A 12821-nucleotide genomic window follows, 5' to 3' on the forward strand; every position below is an offset into this window, starting at 1 on the left:
ACCAGAGCAGATGATTTCACTGCCGTGTGTTCAGAACCTGATAAAACTGTCCCATAAGGTGGCTTTTAGAAGTTACGTGCTATCTGCCTGGGCCTGGGGGGTGAATTGTTGACAGATCTGACAGGCCGTCCCCCAAACATAAGAAGCATACAGAGTGGTCATCAGTACACATCATTTTGGTGGCACAAGACGAACATTTTTTGAAGGACTTTTGGGACATTCTTCATATTTGTGAGAGACAAGACAAAGTTAAGTCGTGAACTTAAAATGTTCTTTACAGAGCAGTGGCAAAGAACAAAATGAGGGATAGGACGAGCACCTCTGCTGGAACGTGTAACTATCCGGGTGGAAAAACAGACTTGTTGAGCTCCTGAGGGGAATGGCTCCCCCTGCTCTGTTGCTAGGGCTAAGAAGATTAGAAATCTTCAGGTGGCTGGCCTGCATGCATGCACTGTTCCAAGTGGGACTGCACAGAGCAAACAACTAACATATGAATCCATATAGAACTTGTGATTATGTAATGAAATTGATGGGCAGTAGATTCGGGACAGATGAAAGTGGAAAGTCTGTTCATTTACTGGGAAGTTCCTTTCTCAGCAATCCTAGGATGGGGAAGTCACAACCAATAGGTAGAGGCTCCTCACCTGGAGGCAGGCAGTCCTGATTCAGGGGTCTTCCCAGCCCCCTTGGGGACTCCAGAACAAGAAAGATTTTTTTTTTAAAAAAATCAGAGGCCTATTTTTCTTCCTCAACCAGTTCTGTTAAGCTGACAGCCTGAAAGCTGAGCAACAGTAGTTTTAGTTAATAGGTTATTCTGTCCAAGGCACTGACTCCCTAGTAGCCACAAGACGGAGGTCTAATCACACTCAGGAAGTCTTCTACTCCTGGTGTTGGAAGAAGCCTTTTGATCTCCTGAAGGGGCAGGTTGGGAGATCCTTTGGTGTATTCTCCAATCTGGACCAGATGAGGGCCTAAATGCCAATACCTACAGTTGTAGGTGGTGGTGGCCATTTTCATAGTGGGACTAAGGAAGGGCAAGGTTTTTCTGTCTGTCCCCTTGTCAAGAGGTTCCCATGAGGGGCTTGTCTGTTTAACTCCTAGTAGCCCACAGGTTTCTAAGCAGTACCTGAGTAGGTTCTCAAGAAACTCTTCAGACCATCTTATGAATATTTAACTGTGTCAGTAAAATACCATGTCATGTAAAAACCCCATACAATCTGGGTTTTTTTCTTAATAAGAATTTTATTAGCCAATTGGATCTCTGAACCTCAAGCTCTTGCTGTGACTTAAGACCTTGTGTCTTCCAGTGACTAGGTGTTCTGAAAACTAATCAGGCCTTAACTCCCAAAAGTAATTCCTCTTATCCCAAACTGGAACAGAATGTTCTGCCCTTTTTTTGCTCTTCTTGCAACTATTTGCAGGAAAGGGAGTGACGTTGGTATGTCAGAGGGTCTTGAGTTGTAATATGGATTACAACTGCAATAGCCCACTCACTTGTTCACCTCCTTTGGAGATTCTCTTTGGTTCCACGGTTTGGATGTCCACTCTAGGATGGGTGATTAGGGGTACTATTACTCTGGCCTATAGGGCTAGTGGGCTGGATCCCCAGTGGGGCTTACGGTTCGTTCTCTTAGGGGAACAGTCATTTTAATTGCATAAAGTGTCCTCTTTATATCTGCTGTATGGGCAACTGCTTGGTGTTCTCTGCATTCTTTCTCACAACATCCTTGCTTTGATAAGGAAGAGAGTCCTTCAGGTTGCTTTGTGTTCATTTGGCCCACCCTAGGGTATACTGCTTTTGTATGTCCCATTGATTGGGACTGTCCCACTGGAGAATGAAAGTTTGTTCACTTACCATGAAATTCCTTTCTAGGATTATTATTTGGTAATACACAGCCTGCCTATCTTGCTGAGACTGTCCCAGGATCAGGCAGTCTGTCCTTCCCTGCTGTCAGAGTTCCAGGGGGATAATCGTGGGACACAGCTTCTAGTTTGTTTCTTCCTGCTCTCGTATATTAATGAATCTGAATCTGATTTTAACACCATCACTTCTTTTTGGGCCAGAAACCGTACTCTGTAAAATGTGCCCTTTCCACCAGTGATGCACTTTATTTAGTTTTATTGTTCTGCTGTTTGGCTTTATTTTATTGTTTTAAATCTGACTTGTTGGTTTTTATTGTCTAACCTATGTTGTGATCTGCCCTGAGCCCATTATGGGAAAGGGTGGAATATAAGTTCACTAAATAAATAATAAATTAATGATTAAATCACTGGCTGTTGGAGCTCTTTATGGGTGGCTGACTGGCTCAGGCTGAGCGGGCTGAAGTTGAATCCGGCGAAGACTGAGGTCCTTTGCGTGGGCCGCGGCGGACCGGGAGGGGAGACTACTTTACCGGCCTTTGACGGTGTGCCACTGGTACCGGTGCGCAAAGTCAAGAGCCTGGGGGTGCTACTGGAGTCCTCCCTATCAATGGAGGCCCAAGTAGCTGCCACTGCTAGATCCGCCTTCTTCTATCTCAAGAGGGCGAGGCAGTTGGCCCCCTTCCTGGAACGCACCGACCTGGCAACTGTGATCCACGCAACGGTCACTTCGAGGTTAGACTACTGCAATGCCCTCTACATGGGGCTGCCCTTGTACCGAACACGGAGACTCCAGGTAGTCCAGAACGCGGCGGCCAGGCTGCTGGAGGGACTACCACGGTGGGAGCCTGCACGGCCTGGGCTGCGCAATCTGCACTGGCTGCCGGTTGTCTACCGTGTTCGCTATAAGGTGCTGGTCATTACCTTTAAAGCCCTATATGGCCGAGGACCTGCCTACCTAAAGGACCGCCTCTCCCCATATGTACCCCGGAGAGCACTGAGGTCTGGTTCTCAGAACTTATTAACAATCCCTGGGCCAAGAGAAGTTAGGTTGAAGGCCACTAGGGAGCAGGCCTTCTCGGTGATAGCCCCTCGCTGGTGGAACGATCTCCCAGAGATGGTGCGAGCCCTGCGGGACCTGAACCAATTCCGCAGGGCTTGCAAAACATTTCTTTTTCAGTTAGCATTTGAGTCACCATGTGGCAACTAAGACGGAACCTGATTAATGAATGAATAGACACTCAGCCATCTTAAATACATCATTTTAGCACCTATTTTTATATCTTATATGTTTATATGTTTTTATGTATTTTAAATAATTTATTGTAATTAATGTTTAAGTTGTTATGTTTTATGAATCACGGGACTCCCATGTCTATTATTGTTTAATGTGAATCATGAGACTCCCGTGTCTGTTAGCCGCCCTGAGCCCGCCTAGCGGGGAGGGCGGGATATAAAAATAAAATATTATTATTATTATTATTATTATTATTTTAAAGTTATTGGGAGTTGCATGGCTACTGGCTGGTCTGGGAAACTGAAGGAGAAACCCCTCTCACTAGGAATCAGCAAAAGATTAATGACCCTGCCTGCTACCATGGGACGAGGCTTTATCTACTGGTTGTGAGTTGTGACTGCTCTACCCTGAGCTGCCAGACATTGCTTCTTCACACAACTGTGTTTCTTTACACACTGCCACAGGATACAGTAACAGCTGCTAGTGCAGTTAGCTTTAAAAGGGAATTAGACAAATGCCTGAAATACATCCCACTAAATGCCCTATGCAGTACAGCAACAAGAAATCACTTTTTATCTTGTTTATGTTTAAATAGTTACACTAGAGAAGACTTCTGCACTTGTAATACATTTGCACATTGAGGTAATGTTCATGCCTTTGATTGTGATCTATGGTTACAGGTAGAAATCAATGTCTGGTGCAGAGTCTTTGATGTTTGAATAGAACAGCCATCTTGTTCTCAAAGTTATAGAGGAAACATTCAAAGTGTGGAGAAATTTTTCCATGTGTATGTAAAGAAAGAAAAAATGCAGTGGGGTCAGATTTATGGAGCTGCTACAAAGCGTGTGTGCAGGAAAGTTTTTCTCCACTAAAGAGTTCTTTTAAAATATTCTTCACATTTCAATGCATCTTTCCTAATTTGAAAATATAATTAGAGTACACTTCAAACAAGTGTGCAATAATTATTCCAATTAAATATTTGTGCTGTTTGATAATGTTATCTCTAATTACACCGCTGACTAAGGGACTTTTAATGTGGAGATTAATTTGATTTCTTGCAAGAATCAGTGAAACAGTTTCATTTCAGAAAAGATCCACTGAACTCATAGCTCACTTCTGAAGTAGGCCTACAGTTCTCAGCCTTCAAGTGGGAGCAGGGGATCCTCCGATTCTGTGGGCTCCTACCCACACCCAGCCAGCTGGCTGGTGAGGGGAAGCCCTGCCTCAACAGTCACGATCTGGCGTGACATTCCCAATGTGATGATGTCATGTAGAAGTCATCATGCCAGGGATGCTCTGGTATTTGGGGCAAAACCCTATGGTAACCATTCCTTCCCACTTCCCAGCAAGAGACTAGGACTTGGCAACCCTAAATAGACCCGATTTTGGCCTTCATTCCATGGGGGTCAGTGGGATCATTCAGTTCAGTGGGATCCAGGGGCACTGAATGGTGTCATAAACAGAGGCCTGGACTGATAGTTTTAATTGAAAATGTTCTAAATTAATATGGTAAGCCCCCTTAAACCATGAGGAAAGGTAAAATATAAGTACTGTAATAATTTAAATAATAAATGACTTAAGTATGGGACAGTGGCATCACCTTGCCACATTAGTTCATGAGGCCCATGAATATGGAGAATGAAGCCTTGTATATGAAGCTATGGTCAGGTTCTGGGCCTCTGAGCAAGGTTCTTCCACAGATGGAATATACAGTTAATTCTAGGATATTTTACTGTAAAATGTCTTTATATTTCTGCATGCAAAACTATCTTTACTCAAGTCTGGTAAAATCTTTAACTGCTCACTTTTTAATTGTAAATGCCTTAGCTTTGATCAATTGTTCTCGCAGTTTTTCCACAAGAAGTTCTTTCCTTGATTTTTGCTTTATGCTCAACACACTGCTCCCTTTTTGACTGCTGTTCCGTGTGCTGGTACTACCTGAGAATGCCAGGGGAAGCAGGGGTGGGGGTGGGGGGAGAAGGAAAACATTACAGAATGGTACATTAATCTTAACACAATATGTACATTTAATTTTCAAACAAAGCAGTGCAACCTACAACTTAAAGTAGCGCACAGTTCTGACTAGGTCATCATCTAAGATACTCAATACTTAGAGGCAAACAATAAAAAGCCTTCCACATCATGCACCCAAGCTGTCAATTAAAATAATAAAAATAAACAAGTGCAGAACTTGAGAAGACTTGGGTGGGGTGTTATTTTCCCTCCATGTCCCCTCTCCTATACTATTTTCTCTTTCTTTCTTCATAGTAGCCATTATATTTTCCCTCTTTTCCTTGCTTCCTTCTTTTCCACTCACCAACCATTCTTTTATCTGTCTCCCTGTTTTCAGCTTTATTTTTTATTTAATTTCATTTATATGCTGCCTTTCTCTCCAATGGGGACGCAAAGCTTACATCATTCTCTTTGTGTCCATTTTATCCTCACAGTAATCCTGTGTGGTAAATTCCACTGAAAGAGATTGAATGACCCAAGGTTGTCCTGCAAGCTTCCATTTTAACCAATACACCACAATGGATCTTAGTTTTGTCTCCTTTCCTCTCCCTAGCAGCCTCTCCTTGGATATGCAAAAGTTGTATGGTGGCTGGTTGCTCAGGTGAGTGGTGTGGTGGTCACTATCAGGATAAGTTGAGATGTGTGAAGACTGTCTTTATGGGTTGCTTCGCATTACATTATCTGATAGCCAGTGCTGCAACTTATTTTGCAACCCAGATTGCATCTGTGAATACTCGCCCAGCCCAATTATTTAGTACAATTCAGACACTTACAAATTTGTCACAGAGCAAACTAAATGATAGGAAATTGGAAATTGGCTGTGAGGCTTTCGGAAATTTTTTCGCAGATAAAGTCCTGTCACTCCGCCATGACCTCCCCACCAGTTTTGATACAGTAAGTGAACTCAAGGCTTCCACTGTGTCTTCGGACTTGATCTTGGATCACTTCACTCCACTCGGCTTGGGGGAAGTTGACAAGGTCTTCTGCACTGTACGTCCCACTACCTGAAACTTGGACCTGTACCCGTCCTGGCTGATACATGCTTGCTGGACGGAACTGCGAGCCCCGTTGCAGGAGATTATCAACAGGTCCTTGAGTGAAGGAAGGACACTCCCCTTTCTCACACCCCTTAAGGAGGCAGTGAACATAAGAACATAAGAGAAGCCATGTTGGATCAGGCCAGTGGCCCATCTAGTCCAACACTCTGTGTCACACAGTGGCCAAAAATGTGTGTGTGTGTCTGTGTATATATATATACACACACACACACACTTATATATGTGTATATATATGTGTGTGTGTATACACACACACATATATATACACACTGTGGCTAATAGTCACTGATGGACCTCTGCTCCATATTTTTATCTAACCCCCTCTTGAAGCTGGCTATGCTTATAGCTGCTACCACCTCCGGTGGCAGTGAATTCTACATGTTAATCACCCTTTGAGTGAAGAAGTACCTCCTTTTATCCGTTCTAACCCGACTGCTCAGCAATTTCATCGAATGCCCACGAGTTCTTGTATTGTGAGAAAGGGAGAAAAGTACTTCTTTCTCTACCTTCTCCATCCCATGCATAATCTTGTAAACCTCTATCATGTCACCCCGAGCGTTTTAACCTTTCTTCATAGGGAAAGTGTTCCAAACCTTTAATCATTCTAGTTGCCCTTTTCTGCACTTTTTCCAATGCTATAATATCCTTTTTGAGGTGCGGTGACCAGAATTGTACACAGTATTCCAAATGAGACCGCCCCATCGATTTATACAGGGGCATTATGATACTGGCTGATTTATTTTCAATTCCCTTCCTAATAATTCCCAGCATGGCGTTGGCCTTTTTTATTGCAGTCACACACTGTCTTGACATTTTCAGTGAGTTATCTAGCACGACTCCAAGATCTCTCTCTTGGTCAGTCTCTGCCAGTTCACACCCCATCAACTTGTATTTGTAGTTGGGATTCTTGGCCCCAATGTGCATTACTTTGCACTTGGCCACACTGAACCTCATCTGCCACGCTGACGCCCACTCACCCAGCCTCAAGAGATCGCTTTGGAGTTCCTCACAGTGGTTCACGCTCTCCTTAAAAAACCATCTTTGGGCCTGGTCACATTGGCAAACTATTGGCCAGTGTCAAACTTGCCCTTTTTGGGTAAAATTATTGAGAGGGCAGCGGCAGTACAGTTGCAGGGTTTCTTGGATGATGCTTCCATACTGGACCCATTTCAGTCTGGCTTTCAGCAGGGTCATGGGACAGAGACAGTACTGGTCGCCCTCATGGATGATCCCTTGAGACATCTGGATCGGGGCAGCTCAGCAGTGCTGCTGTTACAAGACCTGTAAGCTGCATTTGATACAGTCAACCACCAGCTACTGTTTTGCTGCCTTGCCGACATGGGGATTCAGGGGTCTGCTCTTCAATGGCTTACCTCCTTTCTCCAAGGCCAGGGACAAAGGGTGGCTATAGGAGAGCAGCTGTCCCAGAAACACCCACTGGTATGCTGTGTGCCTCAAGGGGCGGTTCTCTCCTCAACGTTATTTAACATCTACATGTGCCCCCTTGCCCAGATAGTCTGGAGATATGGGTTGGGTTGCCACCAATATGCAGATGACACCCAGCTCTATCTATTGATGGGAGGCCAGTATAGCTGCGCCCTAGGAGATCTGGACCTAGCTTTACAAGCCGTAGTGAAATGGCTCAGGCAGAGTAGACTGAAGCTGAATCCAGTGAAGACAGAGGTCCTGTGTCCCTCTCCCGGCCTTTGATGGGACACCACTTGCGCCAGCCTCGAAGGTCAGGAGCTTAGGAGTGCTTCTGGAGCCATCACTGGTAATGGAGGCCCAGATAGCAGCCACTGCCAAATCCGCATTTTATCAGCTTAGACGGATAAGGCCCATACCTAGAGTGCAGCGACTTGGCAACTGTGATCCATGCAATGATCACCTCAAAAATTGACTACTGTAATGCACTCTACATAGGGCTGCTCTTGACTCAAATTTGGAGGCTGCAACTGGTGCAAAATGCAACAGCCAGGTTGTTAATGGAGCTACTTGTACTGGTGCACATCCAACCTGTGCTGGAATCTGGGCCTCCATTACCAGCGATGGCTCCAGAAGCACCCCTAAGCTCCTGACCTTCGAGGCTGGCACAAGTGGTGTCCCATCAAAGGCCGGGAGAGGGATACTGGCTGCCTGTGGCATTCTGGATTTGCTTCAAGGTGCTGGTGATAACCTTTAAAGCCCTACATGGCCTGGGACCTGCCTACCTTTGGGACCACCTCTCCCCATATGTGCCCCAGACAGCACTTTGTTCGGGATTCCAAAACCTCCTTAAGATCCCCGGACCGAAACAGGCTCAACTGTCCATCACCAGAGCCAGAGCGTTTTCAGTAATAGCCCCTGCTTTGTGGAATGCCTTAACTGAAAATATCAGGGCCCTGAGGGACCTGCTGCAGTTCCGCGGGGCCTGTAAAACCGAATTATCCAAACTCAACTTTTGAGGTTGAAGGGAGGTATTACTCCACGGCACTGATAATCCCACTGAATCATCATAACTGAAATAAGAACATTCAGAATAATAGAAATGCACACCTTGGTTTTAAAATGATTGCAAATTGTACTGGTTGATTTTATTGTGTAATCTGGTTTTAATGTTTTATGTGGTTTAATATGCTGTTGTTAGCTGCCCTGAGCCGCCAGGGGAGGGTGGGATATAAATTTGATAAAATAAAATAAACTTGTGCAGATTTCACGGTAACAAATTACTCAGTGATTGCTGTTGGGCTTGCCTCCAATGTTTCCTCCCTCCTGGATAGGAGGAAGGGGAGTGGGGGTGGAAACCAAAATAGCCCTGGACAGAAACCAAGATTGGAAGGCTGGCAATACTCATGTGGTTGCCTAACAAACCCCACAATGGGCACTGAAATCTCAGAGAACATTCCTTTCTTAAAGGTACAGGCATTTCTTCTATAACTGGTGTGTGTGTGTTAGCCCTCATTTTCTTTCTTTTTTACATTTCAGATTTTTCTGCAAACCCAGGGCTTTTCTCAGGTTTCTAGTAAGATCTGTTTTGTCTGTTCATGGCTCCAATCTCTGGATTTAAATATCCACAGATGCTGCCATGATGACAATTAGATATCTTGATGGATACTGCAGGTAAATTGTATGCATATCTTTCTGGTGTGGAAATGGAGAAAGGAACAAGATACATGGAATTATTAGTTAATGTTAAAATAGAGCAACTAAGGTGCAATTGCTGTGAAATGGTCTGTTGGTTTACTACTTTCTTCTTCTACTGTCAAGTAGTAGAATATTGTGCTGTACACTGCAAACAGATTATCACAAGTCTTTCTGCTTCCGCTCTCCTTGCAGCCCCGTTTTTGCTGCTTTCCCCAAGCTCTTCCCTGCCTCCCCCACTCTCCCCGCAGCCCCTTTTTTGCTGCCGCCGCTCTCCCTAGGCTCTTCCCTGCCTCCTTCGCTCTCCCCACAGCCCTGTTTTTGCCATTGCCACTCTCCCTGGGCTCTTTCCTGCCTCCACCGCTGTCCCTGCAGCCCTGTTTTTTCTGCCACCACTCTCCTCAGGCTCTTTCCTGCCTTCCCCGCTCTCCCCACAGCCCCATTTTTGCTGCTGCTGCTCTCCCCAAGCTCTTCCCTGCCGCCCCCGCTCTCCCCTCAACCCCGTTTTTGCTGCTGCTGCTCTCCCTGGGCTCTTCCCTGCCTTCCCCAGTCTCCCTGAAGCCTTGTTTTTGCCGCTGCTGCTCTCCCCGGGCTCTTCCCTGCCTCCTAAGCTCTCCCCACAGCCCCATTTTCGCTGCTGCCGCTCTCTCGGGGCTCTTCCCTGACTCTCCCACTCTTCCTGCACTGCCCGCAGCCCCGCTTTCACCGCCGTTGCTCTCCCCGGGCTCTTCTTCCCACCCCCAAGAGCGTGTGAGAAAGAGAGCTGGGGCCCAGAGGCTGGTTGCTGGAAGAAGCAGCCAAGACTCCACGCCCCCCCCTCAAATGTTTATGTCCTGGCCCCCCAACCCAAAAATTTCTGGCTACGGGGCTGTCACTGGATAATGTGAATTTGGGCAATATTTCAGAGGAGATGCACTGTATGGCAGGGCAGTGTTTAACTCTTGTTTGGGTCCCATTTGTAAGAAGGAGAAGTGTATGTGTAGGGAAAGTAGTGGGCAAGAGATAGTCCTCTTGTTTTGGCTGCTGTTTTCTTAAATATTCATGGTTCAGAAAATCTGAAGCCATGGTTGTTGAAGCAATTACCTCATTTGGGCTTAGTTCTGCTCTTTCATTTTCACACATTTACTTGTATCAAATTAAACAGTGACCAGTTTTGCACTAGACCTTTAACCCTGGTTTATCCCCGTCCCCAAGCTGACATTCTACGCTAAAATCATAGAATCATAGAGTCACAGAGTTGGTTTCTCTGATTCTAGTGTAGAATGTCAGTTTGGGGACAGAGTTAAACCAGGATTAAAGATCTAGTGCGAAATTGGTCATTTATTCTCTAAATAAATAAATAACATTGTACAATCTTTAGTGAAAGGTAATGAAGGTTGCACCTTACACTCTGAAGCAAATACAAATATTCCATTCAATTTTAGAGTCTAATTGTTGTTAACAATTTACATACTTCGTTTTGACCGGTGTGAGGAGAAGCTGGATCTGTGTGAGAGCTGTGATCCACTGCTTGAACTTTTCCTATGGATGGCCGTTTGCTGCTCTGGGAAATGGACATGTATAGACTCAACAGATGCTGCCAAGTTAACTGATGTCAGAGAGTCAGCAGAACCTCTCCTGTCTGATTCAGCCATCTCATCATCAGAATCATCTTTACTGATGAAGTCTCCTCCATCTTCTTCATCCCACAATCCATGACACTAATGGAAACAAATTATAAACTAAGATTTCATGCACCCACATTGGTTCACAGAAAAGATCCAAAAACAACAGCCGTGTAATCCATTTAAGTTCTGGAGACCTCAAAAGCTTTCTCACTGTTGTATGATATTTTGGTGGGTCCCAGTCAAAGAAAATAAATACACTTCTCTTCATGTAAAACATTGACCTATGGGTATACTTTCTGTATTCATCATCCAAATCCTAGGTATATATTAGCAATTAAAGAACATGTTACGTGAAAGTACTAAAAACATTAACATATTCGAAAGAAAATGATTGTTACAAGTACTACTCTTACAAATGCAATTTAAAGACACCAGTTATAGAAGTTAAAGATTGACTGTCATTTTAAGAAATATTATAATACAGGTACTTTCTTGTGTAATTTTTTTTTAATACAGAGCAGAAATGCCTAGAAATCAAAGCAAAACAGTTTAAATTTCAGTAGTAAATTGGGACGTTTGATGCTCCCATTGTCACACCTGCCTATTAAGCTGTTTTATTTTCAGTGTTGTAAAGCTGGAGTGCCGTATGGCTTCAAATTGGTAAATTAATCATGTACATAGATACATAAGAAAACATATAAACAAATATCTGACTCTCACTAAGGGCTTGAAGAACAATATACATACAATATCCATTAACTAATCATATTCAGGTCTGATTTTCCCTCATGTGTTTTGCAGTTTAATATGATCAACTCTCCTTGTATGTCTTATTATATAACTTGGAAATGATAATCCAAATATGACAGATGTCCAGTAATGCGGACAGTTATACACAAATAAACAAAAATGCCACTTTGTACAAAAAGCAAAGGTGATTTAAATGTTAACACATGTATACATTTCAAAATACCTTTAAAATGGATCGGTGGAAAAACAATGCAAGTAGTTGAACAAGATCATAGTGGACATAGCCCTCTTTCTTCTCAACGCCAATTATATTGGGAGGATGGTAAGGTTCATCTTTCGTGAGTTCAAGATTTGCATTCCAAGGGAAGAAGCCAAACTGGAAGAAATACTTTATAACTATTGTCACCTGCACAAAAAAAAAGTAGAAGTGAAAGGTAGCCTTATATCAACCTGAAGAAGAAGAAAAACGTCATGAAGCTGGAATGTGCTTTGGAAACCTCAGCGTCTCCTAATGAGAGAAATTGTAAAAGAGAAAGTGGTGTAAAAGATATTTTATTTTGAAGTACTATAACCATGAGCCCCTTTCTCCATCTTTAAATGGACTGTGTTCCCTGGACCCCCTTTTATTACCACATATGAACTGAGTTTACTCTGGCCTAATGTGAGAAACACAGGACTCTTATTGTTATAAACTTTCAGTATGAACTTATATTGTGTGAACATAGGCAAACTGCTTCTATGAGCACTCAGGGATAAGTAGAAAACATTGGGTATAAGAACTAACTCAATATGGACATTAATAACAAATACCCACTTGCCTACTGTCTATAGGCAGTGGATCCTGTTTGATCTTAAGCATTTGTGCCAGCTTCCATATGGACATTTTACTGTGTGTGGGGCCAAGCAGCAAGCACTCCAGCCTAGCTAAGGGGCCTCCCTGCTTGTTCCTTCTAGTGCTGTAACTGTGCATTCCCCCTGACCTCATTACCTGAGGGCACAAATCTGGTTATATCAAGGCCAGCACATGGCAAGTTCAGTGTGTCTTGTCTTACCCTAACACAGACTTGCACCCCCAAACTCTGTTTGGGCCACTCTCCATCTTCCTGCCTTCTGCTTCAAGGATCCATGGACCAGGCAGTATCACCCTCCTCTGCAATATTCCTAAATATCCCTATT

General features: G+C 44.0%; 1 protein-coding gene across 1 annotated transcript in view; it reads right to left on the reverse strand.

Moving 5' to 3' along the window:
- The window catches only part of PIEZO2 (piezo type mechanosensitive ion channel component 2), a 399620-nt gene that overhangs the window by 30932 nt on the left and 355867 nt on the right, over positions 1-12821 (reverse strand). The window contains exons 42-44 of the mRNA XM_060244021.1: positions 11869-12051; positions 10742-10988; positions 4903-5035 (exon numbers count right to left, since the gene is read on the reverse strand). Of these exons, the coding sequence (XP_060100004.1) occupies positions 4903-5035; positions 10742-10988; positions 11869-12051 (563 nt within the window). The remainder of the gene's footprint in view (positions 1-4902; positions 5036-10741; positions 10989-11868; positions 12052-12821) is intronic.

Source organism: Heteronotia binoei, chromosome 7 (assembly GCF_032191835.1).
Source record: "Heteronotia binoei isolate CCM8104 ecotype False Entrance Well chromosome 7, APGP_CSIRO_Hbin_v1, whole genome shotgun sequence".
NCBI classification, from domain to species: Eukaryota; Metazoa; Chordata; class Lepidosauria; order Squamata; family Gekkonidae; genus Heteronotia; species Heteronotia binoei.